The sequence below is a fragment of the Vitis riparia genome, chromosome 11, assembly GCF_004353265.1.
Source record: "Vitis riparia cultivar Riparia Gloire de Montpellier isolate 1030 chromosome 11, EGFV_Vit.rip_1.0, whole genome shotgun sequence".
Lineage (NCBI taxonomy): Eukaryota > Viridiplantae > Streptophyta > Magnoliopsida > Vitales > Vitaceae > Vitis > Vitis riparia.
Window position 1 is genome coordinate 2901674 of NC_048441.1, and position 22208 is coordinate 2923881.

Consider the following 22208-nt stretch of genomic DNA (forward strand, 5'->3'; position numbering starts at 1 on the left):
TTGAAAAATCATTTTTAAAGTTTTCCATAAAAACTCAACCAGATTCTCTTAAAAACGCTTTAAAAAACCATTTTGAGTATAAATACTCTTAAACTGTATTTGAGAGTTTGTTTAATAATGATTCTAATAAACGTTTATTATTTATATTATAAGAAAATCAATTTTCTACTGTTTATAAAAAAACCTTATAAATGATTTCTTTCAAACACTTTCACTAAATTTGTTTTGAGTAAAAATCATTGTCAAACATACTTTCGAACACTTCATAAAAATGAGTTAAAAGGTAGAAAATTAATTTTTTTTTATAAATAAAAAAAATTGAACTCTGACAAATTAAGTTAAATTAAATTAAAAATAAAAGTCTATCTCCAACAATAAATGAACAAATAAATCAAACATCCAAAAATACATCAATTATCAATCAGTATTCATTAAAAACATTCCTGTCATTTGAATTTTCTTTTTCTTTTTTTTTTTTCTTTTTTCACCCTATGAAAAATTATTTTTTATAAAATTAAAAATAAAATAAAATAGACAGTTAAAAATAAATAGTATATATTAAAAAATAAAATAAAACTGGAATTTGAAGGGAGGGCACTGAGGGAGCAGGGTGAGCAGGTGGAGCCCAGGAGGGGGAAATGAGGGAAAGGGAGTCAGTCGGGTTCCGGAGGCGTCGCTTTCTCTGCATGATGCGCGTGAGTCTGTGTAGACGGGTAGACCCAAAGTCGCGCCTTCCTAGTTCCTACAGGCTACAACCCCGCACCTCGCGGCCCACACTATTAAACTGCTCCATTTCGAATCTACGGCTCTCGTTTCATCTTCATTATCACAGCACTCAGGATGTCGCTGTGGGACAATGACATTTCTCCCACTTCCATGCCTTGTTTCCAATTCTAACTATCCCTCTATTTCCATATTGATTATTTTTTTAAATTAAAAAAATAAATCAAAATATGATATAAAAAAAATTATATACATGAACTTTTCGATAAATACCGAAAAATACCTTATAATAACATAGTCGGAATTTTTTATTATAATTTGTCTCTCTCATGATCGAACTTTATCGATTATTAATAATATCCGCATCAAATTTATTTCTAAAATATTGAAAATAAAATCAACTGCCTGTGATCCTACTCCTACCCTTTCTTTATACTATATGGAGAACAAGCATTTATGACAACCATATGAATATCATTATCATTGCATATAATTATTTATTTTGAAAATAATATGAATAATATTTATATTAATATGCAATTTTTTATGTACCTTCATTTGAACATACATTATTATTATTATTAAAACACGAATTTATTTATAAATATATATATATATATTATATATATATATTATATATATAGCATCCTACTGTATGTTGCTTGGTCCTACCCTCTTCAACTTTCAAAGAGCAAACATGTGAGGGAGGGCAAGCATTATGACCATTTTGTCACAATTGAAAGGATTTTGCATCCTTAGACTTGAGTTCTTCATGGACAAGTAACATGAATTTCTCAATCAAGATAGAGATGGTTTTTTTTTTTTTCTTCATTTTATATGAATCTAAAATTGGTTCATAACCAAATTGATTTTGAAATGTTAATATTTTTCAATTAGAGTTTCCAAGCTTTTTTTTTAATGAACATATATATATATATATATATATATATATAATAATATATATGGATATTGAATCTAGTTCATGAGACGTAAGTTGAATTATTCTATAATTGATTAGACATTTAGTTTCCTTTTCATGTGATTAGGCTAATCTTATTCGTACATTCTTCTGATCTGAATCTAAGTTAATTTATTTATTGAATCATTAGATTAATTATCTTGTCAAATTTATTCTCTTGGATAAGAAATGCAACGGTATTAAAATTGACAATTATGATAGACACATGGATGTGGTATTTGTATCGCTTTCTAGTTGGTTGTAGATTAAATAATTTATGCGCGTGTTTTGACACTTATTCATTTGACTATTTTTAGTTAAAATAACTTTATTCATTGGTCATAAAATTTATATTTAGGTCATACGAATTGAATTTAGGACAAGTTTGAAAAAAAATTATACTAGAAAATAACAAATTTGACCAAAATCTAATGAAGAAAAAGGAAATATATTTTTTAAAAATTGGAGAACATTAAAAATTATATGAAGCAAATGAAAAAATTATTTTTCAAGTAATCTTTTTTTTTTTTTTCTTTTAAAGATAAGAAAGAAGAAAAGGAAAGGAAGAAGACAAGAAAATGGGCCCTGGTTCTAAGAAAACAACTAGAGATGACATTAATGATTTTTCATGGAATGAAAAGACATAGTTTTAGGCTAATGCTATAAATTTCTATGTTACAAATCAAAGGGACAAAATATCTTTCTTGATAATGCTATACCATATGTCTACTTATTGCTCCTTCTAAATTTAAATAAAAAAAATTGCAAATTTTTTTTGGAATAATTAGTGTAATAATGGTAGAGATAAAGAAAATTTTTAGTACTTCAAGAAAAAATTAATTTTTAGAGCATTATTACTTTTTTTATGCCTATTTTATTGTCCTTTTTCAAAAATTTTAAATCAATATACTAAATTTGATTTCCAAAAAGCCTTGAGGAAAGAAAAAATAATGTTAAGAAAAATAACTTTCTTATGTTTAGTTTTATTGTGAAAATAGAAAATAAAATAAAATATAATAAAAATTAGTTAGAAATTTATATATTTTTAAATTATTTAATTATTATATAATAAAGAAAAATAAGTTAAATGAGATTAAAAAAACATATAAAAATAATTTATTGACTTTAAATATATTTTTTATTTTTCTTCATAAAATTATATAAATACTAAAATTATTATTATTTTTGACCTTTTCTCTTCACCCTTATTTTTTCCATCAAATTTTGAGAACCAAACATGATTTAAACTATCAATAGAAATAAGTAAAAATTTAGAAATTAAAACGCATATTTCAATTTCGATTTCTGTTATTATTACTATCATTAGACAATTTCTTCTTCTTCTTCTTTTCTATTTTATTATTATTATTATTATAAAATATTATTTGTATTATTTTTAATAATAAATAATTATTAGATGGTGAGACAATTATTAATCATGGACCAATATTAGATTATCTGTAAAAAGAGTAAGAAAAATATTAGAATATTTAGCAATCAAATTCACAAAAGTAACATGCTAAACCAATTGGAAAATACTCAAATACCTTGAAGATCCAACGATATTAGCTTCAGTACATTGAACCTAAGTTGTATAACTATTTATATTAGGGAAGTTGGTATACAAGATTATTTTTTCTATATTTTTAGAGAAATCAAATTACTTTGTGACCTAAGAATAACAACCAATAATACGTCAAAGAAATTGGAAATACTCAAAGTCCTAGAAGATTTAGCTCCGTTAGCTTAAGTATATCGAAACCTAGAAGATCTAGTTATATTTTTATAAAAACAAAATTACTTTGCGACCTAAAAACACAATGATTAGTAACACGCTAAAACAATTAGATGATTAAAGTACAACTATTTATATTAAGGCGGTTTGTATAGAGGCTTGTTGTTTTATATTTTTATATAAACAAAATTACTTTGCAACCTAAAAACAATGACCAATAACACGTCAAAACAGTTGGGAAATATTGAATCACCTAGAAGATCTAGCTATATCAATTTAATTGCATTGAACGTGAGTTGTACAACTATTCTATTCATGTTAAGGGGATTTGAATGAAGACTTGTTTTTTTTATATTTTTAGAGAAACCAAATTACTTTAGAACTTAAAAACAATGACCGACAACACGCGAAAAGGGTTGAGAAATATTCAATCACTTAAAAGATTTGGTTGTACTAGCTTAATCACATTGAACGCAAGTTGTACAATTATTTATATTAAGACGGTTTGTATATAAACTTGTTCGTTTATATTTTTAGAGAAACCAAATTATTTTACAACCTAAAAACAATGACCAGCAAAACGCCAAAACGGTTCAAAAATATTCAATTACCTAGAAAATCTAACTATATCAGCTTAATGATATTAAACATAAATCGTGCAACTATACTTATATTAAGAGGTGAGTTGTACATAAACTTGTTGATTCTATATTTTCAGAAAAAAAAAATTATTTTACGACTTAATCAAACCCTAAAAATGATATGGTAGAAGACTTAAAAATCTGATTCTATTAGAGTAGGGGGTAGAGTTTCTTCTTTTCTTATACGTTTACAAAAGTCATCATATCACATTTTTACACCAAGAGTGGCATACATTCCTAAATATAATAGAAAGAATAATAAGTTACGTGTCCCAAGTCAAGTCAACAAAGATCATGACCTTGTAGATACTCCCATTGCCTCATGAAATACGTAATCAAAATAATGCCTGGAATTAGTCAATACAAAGCATTTAGTACGTGGACGGTGGAGACCCTAAAGTCGCGCCGCGCTAAAACGATAAACAATCCCCTACATTCCCGTTTCAAAGTCCATGCTACAATCCCTCATGTCAACGGCTGATAATGAACGTGTGATGCCATTTGACTACCACTAAATGAGATCAACAAAATAAAATAAAAGAAAAACGGTCCTACTATACTACCAAATTAGTTGTAAGACATCACATATGATTTAGTCTTATTATTTTGTATTCATCTCGTCTCTTATTATTTTCTTTTTATTATTTTGTATTCATCTCGTCCCTTTTTTTTTTTTTTTACTTTTATCTTTTTTTTTCCTTCGACTCATTTATTTTTATCAGAATCTTATTTATTTGTATTTTTATTATATGCTTTCAACGATCAAAGGTTGAATAAATACCCTAAATTTTTTCAAACAAAAATTTATATGCACTTGGACTTTGCTTATCAATAAAGCCATCATTCATTGAATTCATCGTTCATTGATTAAAATGAAGCTATTCAAAGTCAATAATTTTTGTCCTAATTCTCTTTGTCTTCTATAAGAATTTTAATGAGTTTCAATGCGATTAATTGCTTAATATTATGTATGAGGCGTGTCTTCAAATCTTTTTTAGTCAAGAGCTTGACCAATGAACCAGTATATAGTGCAAAGCATCTTTTGGGAAAAATCTGTATGAATTTAAGATACTTTATAACGATTTTCTTTATTGTTATCATGTGAATGTAATATAAAATATTTGATTTGATTTTTTTTTTTCAATTATTGTGTTTGGTGTCAATTGATAATTTCAAATGGGTTATGTAACATAAGTTATAAAATCAACATTTTTGTACATAGATGTAGTTATATTATATAGATTGTGTGTCCATATTTTCTTTTGAATCTTGCCATTAGCCCAAAGAATTAAACAAAACCACCCAAACCTAACTCAAAAGTCTTAAAACCCTTATCAATTTCACACAAAGTGTGAAGTTCTTGAATATGGGTCATCCCTCAATTTAAATGATGGGATTAAATTCAAATGTGGATTTTAGATATACAAAGGAAAGTAAAAGATTCCATTTTTTTTTATAGTTGATTTATAATATATATTTTTTCAATATGTGATAAAATTGGACCACATATAGTTGTATATATTCTTCTTAGAAAATGATTTCTACGACTTTAATATTTTGAATCTTTATAACACATACATTAATAGTAGTCGTTTATAAAAATTAGATGTTTTTTTCTTTTTTATTTTGATTTCACATTAAATCGTCATAAAATAAATGAAAATAACAACTGGAATTCATAAATAAGCAAATCAATTATGCTGGATTGACTCATTTTTTTGATATGGTTCACAAATCATTATCTTTCTTTAAATTTCACATGGTCTATTTTGCACGCGTAACGTATATTTCTCTTTTAATTTGTTTCAGATCTCGAGAGTCATATTAAAAAATAAAAGAAAATAGAGAGAAATTTTGATAAGCAAATTTATTCAACAAGGAAATCGAAACCCATTTTAAAACACAAAATCAATTTTCTTTTTGTTGTAATCGAAAAAAAAAATTGATGAAAGGAAAATGTGTTGAAAATTGGAGGGAAATTTGTACCCTTTCTAATATGTCTTCAAGATTCATTTTCTTTCCTTTCTATATATATATGTGTGTATTTCATCTTAAAATATAATTTCATAAAAAATTATATATATATTTTAAAATTTATCATTATTTTGAGATTGGTGGTAGAAAAACTCTATTGAAAAAGAATAAATACTTATCACTTTGAACTTATTTTATTATTTTCATCCTTTTTTTCCTCTTTTTTTTTTTTTCTATTTATTAATCATTTGCCTCACACTTTTCAAGATTTGAATTAAAATAAGCATAATCAAGACATCCAAAAACAATTTTTAATTTTATGAGTAATAGAAAATCAATTAAAAAAAATTATAATTTATAAATTAAAAATTAATAATAATAATAATTGGTAATACCAAAATAAGATAGCTCAGGAGAAAACACTTCACCTTGATGCCACAACTCATGATCATTCCAAAAATTTAACATGAATTACCATTTTATATAAAAGAAATATGCCTACTCTAACCATCCATGCAATGAAAGGATAATAAAAATAAAAATAAAAATACACGTCCATTCAAATCAAACCATGCCTCGGATCCCACCATATATGGAATGAAATTAGAAAAAATGAAAACAGGAAAAAGGGCCACAATTTTCAGTCCAAGGCATTTTGTACGTGTGATTGCGTAGACCAAAAGTCAAGCCCCAAAAACCGAGAAATAATCACCTACTTAGCCATCCAAAGCCCCATTTTACACCCCATATCAACGGTTGATGATGAGCTGATGATGCCATTCGGATGATGTCATCCCAATGACATCATCAAAAGAAATAGACAAAGGGCCCCAAACAAAGAAAGAAAGTAAAAAGTAATTAAAAAAAGCACATCCTTTATTTTTAATATTTATTTACTTCCTTCACCCTTCCTTGTCATCATTATATTTTGTCAAAATGTTTTTTCAAAAACACTTTTTAAATTAAAACACTTCCTAAATTCACTTTAACATGAATTTTAAAGGTTTCTTAAAATGATTGTGAAATAGACTATTACTTAGTCATATGAATTAACAATATATATATAATTTAAATCTTTCAAAAAAATTGAGGCCTAGTAATTCTTGAAAATAGTCTTTTATTACTTTTTGAAAACATATTTGGTAACAAAAAAAAAAAATTATCACAATTCGTTTTGAAAACAATTTTCTTTTTAAAAAATATGAGTTTAAAGTAGTTTTAATTATCTTTTATAGAGTGTTATAAGCAATAATTAAAAAGATTGAAAATATTTAAAAAAATTTTACATTATACATAAATGTACAATATCTTTTAAAAAATAAGTTGAGAAAATTATTTTTCAAATTCAAATCATAAACAAAATTGTTTTTAACAATCATAGTCAAAATTTGTGTTTTGAGAATTGTTATCGAAAACATCGTTACTCAAAATTTTTATGATTACATTTCGAGGAGTTTTCTAAAATCCAAATTTATCAAAGTATATTATGAGTGAAATTTAAATTTATGTTAAAATTAAATTAATTTTATTTCATAAAAAACATTCATCAATTGATATAATTGCATAACCCTAATGTTTATCTTCTTTTATAACAGAGGAAGCTTCTACATGACTAACTTAGGCTTTGTTTAGTAATTGTTTTTAAAAACAAATTTTGATAATGATTTTTAAAATTTATTTTATAATGTTTTGTAAAATAAAAATATATTTGAAAACCTAAAATATTTTAAAAATATTTTAGAAATAATTTTAATACCTATTGTTTTATTTTTGATCATTTTATATGGTTGTATACATATTTTTAAAAATAACCTTAGAAATAAATAAAAATGACATAAAACAATTAAAAGATATTATATGAAAACATGAAAAATAAAATATTTTTTTGTTTTTTATTCTAAAAAACAGGTATCGAATAAGTCATTAACGTTTATATTAACATCCTAACAACTTTTTTTATCTTTCATAGTACGTTTGTTCTGATAGGTTATTTTAAAATATGTTTTAATATTATTTTTAGCTTTTTAAAAAGAAATTATTATTTAAATAAGAGCATCACCACTTTTACATCAATCTTTATCTTCTTGACACCTCATTCATTTCTTAAATATAAAATTATTTAAATCACCCTCTTTTTACTATATGATTAGTATTTTATATTAATTTCACTCTCTCTTAAACCTTATTTTTTATTTATTTATTGATATAAAATTATTGAATCGATTGTTTCTTAGTGTCATGATAAAGACTTCAAATAATTTTTTATTTTATTTTCAACTAATATTTATTCTAATTTTGTATATCTTATATGTGTGTCATGTGGGCATTAATTAATTTAATAAAGATATGCGGCCATACCTAATTCAATAAAAAAATAAAACCCTAATAAACAATTTAAATATAATTCACTTCTAGAAAGCATTAGTGCGACGAACAGTGTATGCCATCGATTGCTCGCAACGGAGACGGCGACTAATTACCGAGTGGACAGGGGTCTGGAGTCCAACAATTGTAACTTGAATTCTTTTGCGACGAGAAAATGCCACGCGCAGGGGTACTCACAACAACCACAACTGCCGAAAACTACCAATGATTAGGAGCGTGCGGGAGGCGCTACAGCTGTGTCGAGTGGCAAAAAGTGGTTTAACGCGGTGAGGAAGAGGATTGAACGGTCAAGATGATATAGCTTCCTCGCAGCAACAGAAGCACAGGTTACACGTGTCACTTCTCCCGCTATAAATAGAGCGGAACATCATCTGGAGCCAAACAGCCGAACAGCCAAACACCCAAACGGAAAATCAAAGACTATTGATGGACAACACAGAGGAGTTCAAAAACTATTGGGAAACCAATATGTTTCTCCAAAGTGAAGAGTTCGACAGGTATCATCATCGTCAGAATCTTTCTCTGCGTCTCTTCGAAATTCACATGTTGCTAATGGTTTCCTTTTCTGGTGTAGTTGGGGGGCCTGGATGAGGCGTTTTCCGGCTACTACGATTCGAGTTCGCCGGACGGCGCAGCGTCGTCGGCGGCGTCGAAGAACATAGTTTCGGAGCGGAACAGGAGGAAGAAGCTGAACGAGAGGTTGTTCGCACTGAGAGCGGTGGTCCCCAATATCAGTAAGGTGAATTTCAAAGATAATGCCACTTGGCGTGAAATAAGGGAGTGGTTTGTACCATGGCGGACATGCGAATGCGTACTAACGGTTTCTTTTATGGATCGTTTTCTCAGATTATGGATTTTTCTTTTGGAATTTCAGATGGATAAGGCGTCGATAATTAAAGATGCGATCGACTATATCCAAGACTTGCACGAGCAAGAGAGGAGAATTCAGGCCGAGATATCGGAGTTGGAGTCCGGAAAATCGAAGAAGAGTCCGCCGGGGTACGAATTCGAGCAGGAGATTCCGGTGTTGGTATCGAAATCGAAGAAGAAGAGGACTCAGCACTGCTATGATTCCGGCGGATCAAGAGTTTCCCCAATCGAGGTCCTTGAGGTGTGGTGTCATTTTCTCCCCATCCAAACAAAACTTTTCTTTCCATGTAGACAAGGTTTTGCAATAATTGAACTGGTGAATTAATTAATTAATTAATTAATCATTAACCACTTGATTCCAGCTGAGGGTCGTTTACATGGGAGAAAAGACCGTGGTTGTGAGCCTCACATGTAGTAAAAGAACAGACACAATGGTAAAGCTGTGTGAAGTATTCGAATCTCTGAAGCTTAAAATCATTACAGCCAACATTACTGCTTTTCTCTGGCAGGCTTTTGAAGACTGTTTTCGTTGAGGTTAGTCTCTTTCATTTCCTACTTTCACTAATTTTATTTTTAAATTTCTAATGTTATATGTATTTTTTTCAAATATTTCCTGAATTAATACGACCTCAAGCAAAGATTTGATGGTGGGATACATTGAATGTGAGTCTACGTATTCGGCTTTAGGCAGCAACAAGGGAAGAAAAAAAATGATAAAGAAAGGAAAAATTCAAATATAAAAATGAATATAATTTTAAATAAGTAAATTAATTTTTAATACCATATAAATAAATTTATTTTTTATTTTTAAAAATGTTTAAAATCAAATATAGCCTTAAAAGTTTTTTTCATTTCAAGTGTTTTTAGAAAATAATTTTCTCGGAGAATTATCTATAAATTATTTCTTCTTCGATATTTCAGATTTTTAAAAATATTTTATAAAATATTGAAGATCTAATTTTTTTAAATATTTTTAATCAGTATGAAGTCTTATTTAGAATTTTATGGATAACCCATATAAAACAAGAGAGCGACTAAACGTAATTAATTTTAACGAGAGGTATACATCAAAACATCGTTTCGAAATGATTTTGAATTTCTAGGGGCTTTGAAATATGGATCTAAAAACCAAATAGTTTCCGACTTCTTTATCTCTGATATAATTTGGGGGCATTCAGTGGGTGGGCCAAGTGGAGTTCACCCTACACGATGATATCATTATGCAACAAAATTAATGTTCTTGGACCACACGGGTTCAATTTTTCCCTTAGTTTGACAAATTTTTCTTATTCAATACAGTATCATTGTGTTGAATCCAATAATTGATTGATACCTTTTCTCCATTGCTATATATATATTATATTATTTTTATTAAAAAATTACTAGAAATTAATAATTTTACTTGGATTGATTGATTATATGGGAATCCCAGGTATAGAAAAGGGGGTGGATTTGGGGGACCATGGCGGAAGACCCATTGACCCCTTTAATAAAGTGGTCATCATAGTGCATAAGAATGGGGGGAATATAATTTAGGGCAATTATGATTAGTGAAATCCAGAGTGTTGGAATAGAACCGGAAGGGGAGAATAAAGACTTCCGCTTTAGTTTCACTTTATTAAAAAAATAAAAAAATTATGATCTCCGCTTATCTCCTTTCGGGAGGCTGACGATGATGATAGGGTGTGTGGCGTCTCAGGGCATCATCGTGTTCACACCCAAATATTCTGCTTTTGGCTTTACATCTCCATAAAAGTGATAGTACACGTAGGATGAGTTGTTGAAAAATATTTGTCAGTTTTTTGAGACAAATGAAGTTGGTGTTTTTTGTGGGTTCTAAAATGAGTAAGAAGTCCAGATTTGTTGATTCCGGAAAACCGGCTACGTGTGCGGTGGGGGAGGGCAAAAGTTTTCCGGCATAATCCCTATATTCATTATTTACCAAAAGGACGGAAGAGGGTAAGTCCACGGAAAACTCGTGGGAAATGCAAATCCGTTGGAAACGTGTTTCTGTATCCAAATGTGAAATAGAATACTGAATTCCACACGGTTCAGCGTGTCACTTTCTGCCCTTTCCCGTCACATCTGCTTGACATCCCATAATTCTCCAATGGCTCCTGGAGATTTTATGCACATGATTGAAACGTGAAAATTGGTTTTCCTTGTGGTTGAACTGATGCGTGAAGCATCATGGCCATTTTGACCATAGCTTGAATTTCAAAAAATTTAAAAATAAAAATAAAAATTATAATTAACGGCTTGTAAAATTCAAATCATTTTCCCTTTTTAGTGATTTTTGTTTGTTTGGATTTAATTTTACAGGCAGATGAGGAGGAGAAAGATGTTCTAAAAATAAAGATTGAACAGCCATAGCAGCTCTCAATGATCCACAGAGTCTATGAGTATATGATGGATGGATCCAATTCTCGTCATAGTGGAAGGCATGGTGACCGTGAATTTGTTATTTTCTTAGGATTTGTATTTTTTTAGATTTGGTTAGGGTTTTGCTCCTAGGTTGTTTTCTTTGATGGGAAGGTTATAATGTTGGATATTTTGTGGTCAATCCCGTATTTGTATTACTACCATGTTATGAACTCGTGTCTTTGAATCCAGATAATGGGGCAGTTCTCTCTTCTGATAAATATTTACATTTTACAATTTGTGAATTCATAAGATGTATGATCCTATGAGATGTCAAAATTTCAACTTTAGTTTACATCTTGTGTAATATGTCAAACTTATTAATTAAATATTTCATTTATTAATCTTCAAATTCAAATTAAAAAAACCTGGTAAAGATAGATGTGAAAAATGAAATCAGTCAATTTTTTTCTGCCTTCACATTTTTCAATAACCAAGTTTACTAAAAAAGATCTATTTTCGAAAATAAGAGGCAACATTCGTCCTCTCCGCTCTGGTTTCCACCGGGCCGACGACTCCAATCCACCTCATCCTGTGAAAACCCGGAACCCAAGGTAAGCGCTCTCTCTCTTGGGTTCTTTGTTTGGTTTTCTGGGTTGCTTTCGCCTTTCCTGTTTCTTAAATTTTCGCCAGAATTTTTCTAAACTTTCCTGGCTTGTTTCTTTCTGGATTTGGTCTGATTTTTACCCTAATTGTCGGTGATGTTCTGCTATTGTTTCTGGCCGATGGTTTTTTCACGATTTGTGTTCTGGGTTTTTGGGATTTCTGTTTGGTTGTTGGAGAGTGGCAGCTAAGAGAAGTAGGTGGAGAGCTGGAACTGAATTTTACCCCTTTAACCGCTGTTGCTTTGTCTTGATTGTTTCTTTTTCTTTATGAAATCAATGTTTGATCTTTTTCTTCTTGGCATTTAGTGAGGATTATTGTTTGTCTTCTAATATTTGTAGGCAGGGTTAAAGTTCCACCCCTTTCTTAAAGTTCCAAGTTTCATTCCAGGAACTTGAACATATTACCTATCACATATCCTTGCATCACCCAAATTGGAGTTAGCCATATCGAACATTTGGTATCATCTCTGTGCTTCCATTTGATTTCAGAAACAAGAATTTTAAGGTTTTGTTTGGTACTGCAAGACTTGATTGAAAAAATGGGGATATTACATGTTTGAAGAATTGCCTCTAAGAAACAGTGTCTGCATATATGCATGATTTGGTTGGGGGGATGGGTCTGCAGTTGTGTATTGCATATATGTATGTTGCTGCCTCTGAGTGCTTGGTTATGGTGTTAGACAAAGTATGCTGTTTATCGCCTTGATTAATTAGATTTTTGTTGTTTTGTATTTCTGTGGTATGATGTATGTTTGGTTTTCTCAATAACTTGCTGTTGCTAATGAATAAAATAAAACCTGTTTCTACATTGGATAATAGCATAAGTAATAGAATCAAGGTAGCAGGAACAAGGTTTCCTAAAGAATGTAACAAAGGTTACTAGTTTCTCATTAAGTTAAATTGCTTTCATATACACGCTTTATTGATGATAACAGTCTTACAGGAAGCTATAGACTCTATTTGGAGAAATTTACACTCTGTATATTGTTGGTTATTGGGTGTTGTGCTACCTGCTGGTGATTCGTTTCATTTGATAATGAGTATTAAGGTGCTAATGTTTATAAAAAAATTATTGTTTTATCAATTAATTTTTTTTTGCATGTATTTTTAAAAAATTTCTTGCATAATAAAAAATTATTATCTTTGGTTTTTCTAATAGTAAATATGTACCTCTATATATACATAAGTTCTATAAAATACAATAAAATCTATAACATCCTTTTTGGTAATTTATCTATACTAAGCTCTTTTATTTTTATGTAAAACCTTGTCAAAACACTATCAAAAACATTTTCTTTTTGTTTATATTCAAACACTAACAGATTCTCCATAAAAGCATTTCTGATAGAAGTGCCACTGACAAAGGTAATACAGGCTAAAAGTGCTTTTACCATAATCACTCCCTAAAAGACCAACCCTAATTGGAGTTAACCATATCAAACATTTGGTATCATCTCTGTGCTTCCATTTGATTTCATAAACAAGAATTTTAAGGTTTTGTTTGATACTGCAAGACTTGATTGAAAAAATGGGGATATTACGTGTTTGAAGAATTGCCTCTAAGAAACAGTGTCTGCATATATGCATGACTGGTTGGGGGAATGGGTCTGCAGTTGTGTATTGCATATATGTATGCTGTTGCTTCCCCTGTGTGCTTGGTTATTGTGTTGAACAAAGTATGTTGTTTATCGCCTTGTTTAGTTAGATTTTCATCATTTTGTATTTCTGTATCTGTATGATGTATGGTTGTTTTCTTTTCAGTAACTTGTCGTTGCTAGTGAATAAAATAAAACCTGTTTCTACATTGGGTAATAGCATAAGTAATAAATCAAGCTAGCAGGAACAAGGTTTCCTAATGAATGTAACACAGGGTACTAGTTTAACGCTAAGTTAATTTCATTCATGCATATGCTTTATTGATGATAACAGTCTTACAGGAAACCATAGACTCTATTTGGAGAAATTTACACTCTGTATATTATTGGCAACTGGGTGTTGTGCTAGCCGCTAGGTGATTTGTTTCATTTGATAATAAGTAATTAAGTATCAAGGTGATTTGTTTCAATTCTTTTTTTTCATGTATTTTCAAAAAAAAAAATTCATAATAAAAAATTATTATCTTTGGTTTTTCTAATAGTATAGATGTAGCTCTATATGCATAAGTTCTATAAAATACAATGAAATTTATAATGTCCTTTTTGGTAATTTATCTATGCTGGAAGCACTTTTATTTTAATGTATTATATTATCAAAAACATTTTCTTTTTGTTTACATCCAAACACTGACAGATTCTCTGTAAAAGCATTTCTGATAGTAGTGCTGCTGACAAAAGTGATACAAGCTAAGAGTGCTTTTACCATAATCACTCCCTAAAAGATCAACCCTAAAATAACCAAACCCTAATACTTCAAAATTCTTAATTATAATGATCTTGTGTTCTAAGCTTGTTTGGTTGTTGAGAAAATTTAGGAAAAGAAAAATTAATTGAAAATTTTAAAAACTCACATAAATTTCAAGATCTGTGGCCAAAGGAAACCTCAACTCTGCTTAACCATTTAGCTTAAGGTGAGATTTTCATCTTCTAGAAACAAAAACCACTTAAATTATAAGATTTAAAATTTTCTTTTCTCTTCCCCCATTTCTTCAGTAACTAAACAGAGGATTTATCTTCTTTTGAATGCAGTTTCTTATTGAATTTTGTAGCATAGCTATTTATTTAATTGTTTCCTTTTGCGTGCATCTGTTTGTTAAAACGATGGAGAGTAGTACATATGTTTTGGTAGTTAGACTGTTGTTGATTAGATTGGATGTGGCACCCAATTGTTCAAAATAGTTAACTGATGGTGATTATATTGTTCTTGGTCCATGACATTGCTTCTAGTTGATTGAATTGAGTGGCATTGCCTTGATTCTATTGTGTTTCCGATGAAGATGATATGAAAAGTGAAATGGGTGGTTAGTTTGATTTCCAAGCTATTTCTGGAAATGGTGGGTTAAGGAAGCGGTGTTTTTCTATCAAATATTGATTAAAAAGGAAATAGGAAATTGAGTATGCACACACACACACACACAAACACACACCAAATGAACAATGCCTATGGTGTTGTGGGCAAGAAGAAAATAGTGAGAATAATTACAGAGGTGGTCTTAAAATGGTGGGGTGTTGTTGTGTATCAAAAAAGTGGTGGCACCTCGGTTGGTACCGGTGGTCTAATTAAAAGAAGTTGAAGAATATGATACTCTAATTTGGCATGAATATCTGTTGGTATCTGTAATTTAAATTAATGCATGGTAATATGAACTCTTGATTTTGAGAGTTATTCTGTTGTAGGATTATGTGGTTCTCTATTTATGGCTTTGGGGCATTAAAAAGCTCAATACCATTTCAAGCTTTCTATTGTTAATCCATTCTTATATGTTTCAGACTAACTGGAGAACTTGTGAGGAGAATGTTATCTAGACAGATTAGAAACTTGCGCAAGATTGTTGTGCAGAACTCTTTTGCAAGTTTGATCGAGTTAGGTAAATTTAAGCTTCCATGTAGATCATTCTCAACTAATTCGACTTGCAAGGAGCTACCAAGGAAGCTGAAGAAGTCAGAGAGGAAGCCATGGGTTACTAGTGTTAATGAACTCAAGTGTAAAGCTAGATTGCAGAAGCAAGCTAGACAAGAGGTTTCTGAGATTACTTTACGGCCTCCTGAAAATGGATTGCTGGTCAAGGGACTAGTGCCGTTCGCTCATGAAGTCTATGCTGCCAGAGCCAAACTATTTACTTGTGTTTCAATGGTTGTCAAGAGCACTATCATATATTCATGCAGGTAAATCAGTTTTTCTACATTATTATTTGAGACCTTAAAACTTAAATTGATGACAAGAGGTTATAAGGTGCAACCTTTAATGTATTACAAATTTTAATTTATACTTAACTATCATGTTATGAAAGTTTAAAAAAGATAGTAAGAGCACCTACTATTTTTTTATTAGTCAAAAAAGAAAAGAAATAATAAGAGCATCTATTTTTTTTTTATTAGTCAAAGAAGTTCAAAAAATTGTTTTTAAAACTGGATCGGGTTGCAATCGATTAGATTTCCGGTTTGAGCCACTAATCAACCCATTTTGCATGTCAAACCACCCTTGAACCATGAAAACCACCTGTTGAATTGGCTAATTGATGGACTGGCCAGTTCTTTTACTGGTTGGGGTAGGTTGTCACAGGGCCAAGTTGAGCTCCTCGATCATGCATGTACTCACATTAATAAAATAGCATATTTAGAAACTTTAAAACAAATGTAAATATTTACTTCAATTCTTTGTAGGATGATAAACATAACAATAATACAGGCAAAAGAATTTATCAAATTTTAACAAAATACTCAATAGAATGAAATGTGGATAAACTTAGGTAATACTATTTTATTTTATTTTTTATTATGTACTATTTATATAATTGTTAAAATATGGAGAAACTTAAGTAATCATATTTTATTTTATTTTATTTTATTTTTTAATATATAATATTTAACAACATTAGAAATATGAATACATTTACATTTATTTTTATCATGATTTAATCTAATAATATTAAATTGAAAAAGATGAATCATCTACAAGTTTTTTTAAATCATCTATAAGTTTTTTTTAACTATTTATATATATAGATTTTTTTAATTATTTTTAATTTTAATAATATGTAAATTATATATTTATAATGTCAATACTAACATGAATTTTGACCTAGTAACTTTTCTAATTTAATGATCGATACAATTCTAAAAACATTGGTTTGAAGCATCAAAATGGGGCTTAAGGACATTTAATTCTTCTTGTAGTCTTGGTGGGTTAGGGAAACGAAGACTGTTTAAAATCCTTAATGGAATGGGTAATACTTTTTCTGGTTTGTGTCCAAAAGAAACAATGAATCTAATGTCAAGATGTGTCTTTTAGAATGTATTATACATTTGTTGAACCTAACTTAATTTTGCTAAATGTATTATAGGTTCTTTGAGATATAGGCATTGCAACCCCAATAATTTTTCTTTGTGCTTGTTTTGTTTGTATAGATATTAAATGTAAAAGGATGATCCAGAAAAAGTTTATCATTTTTGTGAACCTTGGTCACATAAGGTTGCAAATTAGAAAGCTATTGAGACAAGTAATTGTTACTGAATGTATCAATTTGGAATTCTTGATTTGGTTGGCCAAATCTTTAAGAAATTCTCTTTTTGTGTGATGATGGACATTTGTGCAGATTATGTGGAGAAGTTCATGTTGGTCATCCACCACATAAGATCAGAACATGCAATGTCACAGGTAGCCCAGCAAGCAAAGAGCATGTTTGGGAAATAGGGGGTGTGGAACATGTTTTGCCTCTTGTGGAATCTTTTCATCTCTATGACAGATTAGGGAGAGCTGTTTCACATAACGAGAGGCTCCAAGTCGATCAGATTCCAGCTATTGTAGAATTATGTATTCAAGCAGGCCTTGACATCCCTGAATATCCAACAAGGAGAAGGACCTTCCCGGTTTATAATGTTGCTGGTAGGATGATAGATTTTGAAAGGAGGTTTCCTAAATATGATTCACCTGGCAAAGACATCAATGCGTATGGGTTTTGGGAGAAGAGAAACCAGTCAAGTGAAAATAAGTCTATGCACCTGCTGGCTGATGATGTACAAGGTATGTTTTCTTTTGAAAATTTTCCCCAAATGCCTATTATATGGGTTTTCTTTTCATAAAATATTTTGACTAATCAAATTTTGGGCCATGGTATAGCTGGATTTCACCTTAAGTTGTTGTGATTGCTTTACTCTTAAATTGCAATTCTTTTTCTTTTATTTTTTTAAAATCATTTTTTCTTTGTCATTCACCGATTATTTTTGAACTACATCTCTTGTATTTTCTATGATTTAGACTGTAATTTAAGGATGATTACATGAGATGAGGCCCTGATGACCTCATTAATCTAGCACTTGGTCATGAGGCACGACCATAGTACAAAGTGATGATTATTGGGTGTTTAATGCATTCATTGGCAACTCTTCAGGATTTGCTATCCGAGGCATGGAGGCTTGGGAGAAAATGTGGTTAGGAGCCTCAAAACTTATGCAGAAGTATGCTGTCCAAACTTGTGGATATTGTTCAGAGGTCCAAGTGGGGCCTAAGGGTCACAGAGTCAGGAATTGTCAAGCTTACAAGCACCAGATGAGGGATGGACAGCATGCATGGCAGGAGGCAACAGTGGATGATTTGATTCCTCCGGTTCATGTGTGGCATGTGCGAGATGTGCAGGATGGTGGGCCGCTGGTAAATGGTTTGCAGAGGTACTATGGAAAGTTGCCTGCAGTGGTAGAACTGTTTGCACAAGCTGGAGCAAACGTGGGAGAGAATTATGTTGCCATGATGAGGGAAGATGTTGCAGTCCCTGGGCTGGATGAAGAAAAGTGGGTAGTGTGAAGTGCGGAGTTGAACCTGGGTGAGATTCTGGGCATCTTAGTCGATAAAGATTCTCTGAAAAGATGCAGTCTCTGATAAGAAACACCCACCAATTCTGATGCATCAACCCATTACAAGTTTGTTTGCTGCGCAAATGGCTAACAAGAAGCAGAGGCAACCAACTATACCTGAGGAATTCAAGTAAATTAGTCCTGCATTCAACCCCTAAGCCAAGTGAATCAGAGGATTGTGTCATCATTGAGGTGGAAGACCACCAGGAAATCAGTGACCTATCTGTGCCAAGGAGGAAATAGATAGGATGAAGGAGGAAATGGAGATGGAAGATTTGGTGGAAATGACAAGAATTCACTTGCAGTTGTTGAGTACATTGATGAAATAAATGCATACTACAGGAAAACAGAGTTCTGGCCGTGTCTCACCAAATTATATGTCACAAACGACGACAGGATGAGAGGCATCCTCATTGACTGGGCCATTGATGGATGAGACATTGTAACTTACTGCCAATCTTATTTGCCCATATTGCCCATATTATGACCTGAAACGCTTGCATTTAACCTGCAAATTCTGCTGATTAGTTCTGGTGTGGTGTTCAATCCCATATGCAATATGATGAATTGGTCCTTTTTATTTTTTATTATTTTTCTTTTTGTTCTTTATGCATATGCCCATGGGTTACAGATGGGCCACTCAACAAAAAATTATACATGGAAGGATCTTCTAACCATGCTAAAAGATATCTTAGAGGTTTGACAGGCATGGTTTTAATCTGATTTTGAGACAATTAACCAACTCCAACTACTTACAATTGTATTATGGCATTCTTACATGGAGAGCTATCTCTGTTTAACAAAACAAATTGAAATTTGAAGTTTTTTTGGGAGAATTATATAATCATATGTTTAAAAAAGGAAAAAAAATTGTAAGAATCCAATTTCAAAACAAGTACAAAATGGAAGATTAATCCTTTTAACATGTACTTCAATAGTGACATCTATATAATTCTAGAATTATCCTTCTATATTAAATTATGCTATCACCAAAGCAAGCATATTACAAATTTACAACCACCTTGGAATGCTATGTAAGCCAATGACATAAGTCATGGCCTTATAAGCCAAGGCCACATTAGTTATCTACATATGCATCTCACGTAGGATTGAAAAAAAAAAACATAATAATAATAGAAAAAAACCCAAAGTTGAGGAACCTTGTGTCACAAATTTAAGTGTTTTTTAAGCTCATGTGTGATATTTAAACAACTTAAACCACTTAATGTTGCTAACTCAGCCTTTTTCCGAACTTAGCTTGCTAGGCTAAGTAATGCTATGTGACTTAGAAGTTAGGAACAATGAAAGAAGCAATACTTAGAGGTTTGGATGAAAGGAACTTGCATTGCACTAGAATACTTTACAAGGCTTAGAATGCTCTCAAGTACTTGGTGCCTTGGCCAAATGAGACTATTATCTATTTATAGGTACTCATGGAACTTTCTAAAACCCTCAAAGGTTTCTTATATCTCTAAAAACCCTCTACAATAACATATACAAATTCTATGTATAAGGTATGTACAAGATATCTCTAAAACTCTTTAGAATTCTCTACACATTTCCCTTACCTTTCATACTTGTGTAGAGATATGTGGATATCTTTGGGCTTTTCTAGAATCTTCTACACTCCACTAGTGTAGGTGATTCCAGAAGCTTCTTGCTCGTTTATATAAGCAAACCTAAGTGAGAATCATTTTGAGCAGGTTGTGACACTTTCCCCCACCTATGCTACAAATGTTCTCATCATCCCTTTTGCTTGAAACCTCTTGATTTGCTCTTAGAACTACCACAACACATCTATAGGCTCGTAGCTAGCCTCGCTTTTTAGTAGTCCCTTCCATTTCAATAAGTACTACGTAGCAAGAGGCAACCTTGTCTCCCAATGACTTGTTTGCAATGATATGCTCAACTTCCTTGTCGTATGAGGTTATGATTGTCGTAGGCACCCTCTTTGTATCCCTTGACTTGAATCATCCTTGTTTTCATGATAGAGTTTCATGTAACTCGCATGGAAGACGGGATAAATTTTCAACCTCGAAGATAATTCCACTTGATAAGCCACCTTGTCAACCCTCCCAAGTATGGGGATGAACCTTTATATCTCCTCACAAGGCCTTTATGTACCAACCTTAGGGGCTTGAATTGCTGAAGAAGTAGCTTGACAAGCAACAAGTCTCTAACCTAATACTTAATGTGTCGCCTCTTTTTATTAGCTTATTTCTTCATCTTCCTAGTGACCTTATCCAAGTATGAGCAGACGATGTCTACCTGTTTTTGCTACCCCTTAGTGAATTTGAAAGCCCTTGGACATCTTTTCTTATAACCCATAACTAGGGTGTGAGGAGTTAATGGTTGTTGCCCCATAGCTAGTTAGAATAGGTTTTTGTTAGTTGCCTTACTTCTTTGTAAATTGTAGGAGAACTAAGATGTATCCAATAGCTTAGCCCAATCTCTTTGATTGGCACTCACAAGGGTCTCAAGTACAACTCCAATAAGGCATTCACCATTTCTGTCTACCCCGGTTTGTGGGTGAAAGCTAGTAGAGAATTGAAACTTTGAACTCAACAACATGATTACTAATGATGTGTTTAGGCAATTCTCAATATTTGACTACATGTTTTAAGAATAACCTCACCATCTCCTCTTCAATGTAATTAGTAAGGGCTACTATGAAAGTAACATACTTAGATAACTTATTAACTACCACTCATGGACCCACATTTTTCACGTGTGTCCCCACTCGATGATGAAACTTGTTTTTATTGTGAAAATTTGATTTTTGTTTTAAAAGTTAGAGTTGTCACTTATTTTATTATTATTTTTTTTAAAAAATAAAAATAAAAAAGAAAAACCCTAAAAGTAACTCTTTATTTAGGAAAAAGAGAAGCCTATAAATCAAAAATGGATTCGAGGGTCAGGTTACCTATCGAAAAGGTATGTTGATAAGCCATAAAATCCCTCTAAGTATGTATATCTGCCGTCTTTAATAAGCAAGTGGAGGAAACTTTGGTGTGAATTAACTAATGGATTCAATCTTAATAATAAGAAAGAGAATAAAGTGTATTTGAATTGCAAGGTTTTATTTATATAAATGTGATTCAATTAACAACTTTAAGAATTTGAGTTTTATTTACATGAATAAAATTAGGCCTAAATTACAAAATATTACAAAATTTAATTAGTGACATGAATTCTTATTTTAACAAGATTGCATAAAGATCCAATAAAATAAAACAAATAAATAATTAAGTAACATGAAATAATTAATAGAAAAATAATGATGATAAAGATTTTGATTTAGAACATTTACAATGATAAAAAAAAGTTTGATTAATCATACATTATTACAAAGTTCATCAACATATACATGGTAATAACAAATCTCATCTA

At 30.9% G+C, this 22208-nt stretch overlaps 2 protein-coding genes across 2 annotated transcripts; both read left to right on the forward strand.

Moving 5' to 3' along the window:
* Nucleotides 1-8786: 8786 nt before the first annotated feature.
* Nucleotides 8787-11688, forward strand: LOC117924903 (transcription factor bHLH35-like). The gene is given in 7 exon segments (XM_034843635.1): nucleotides 8787-8915; nucleotides 8995-9155; nucleotides 9291-9527; nucleotides 9649-9783; nucleotides 9785-9820; nucleotides 11609-11648; nucleotides 11651-11688. Coding segments are annotated over 7 exon segments (720 nt in total). The 5' UTR covers nucleotides 8787-8842.
* A 409-nt stretch (nucleotides 11689-12097) lies between these two features.
* LOC117925367 (APO protein 3, mitochondrial-like) lies at nucleotides 12098-19552 on the forward strand. The gene is made up of 4 exons (XM_034844367.1): nucleotides 12098-12261; nucleotides 15738-16133; nucleotides 17564-17991; nucleotides 18359-19552. Exons 1-4 carry the CDS (start codon nucleotides 12098-12100, stop codon nucleotides 18766-18768), a joined length of 1398 nt encoding a protein of 465 aa, XP_034700258.1. The 3' UTR covers nucleotides 18769-19552.
* The last annotated feature ends 2656 nt before the right edge of the window (nucleotides 19553-22208 follow it).

Coding starts and splice junctions, on each gene's coding strand:
- LOC117925367 (XM_034844367.1), top strand. CDS start 12,098: ATGAAATCAGTCAATTTTTTTCTGCCTTCACATTTTTCAATAACCAAG. Junction 12,262..15,737: donor GTGAAAACCCGGAACCCAAG/GTAAGCGCTCTC, acceptor TATATGTTTCAG/ACTAACTGGAGAACTTGTGA. Junction 16,134..17,563: donor ACTATCATATATTCATGCAG/GTAAATCAGTTT, acceptor ACATTTGTGCAG/ATTATGTGGAGAAGTTCATG.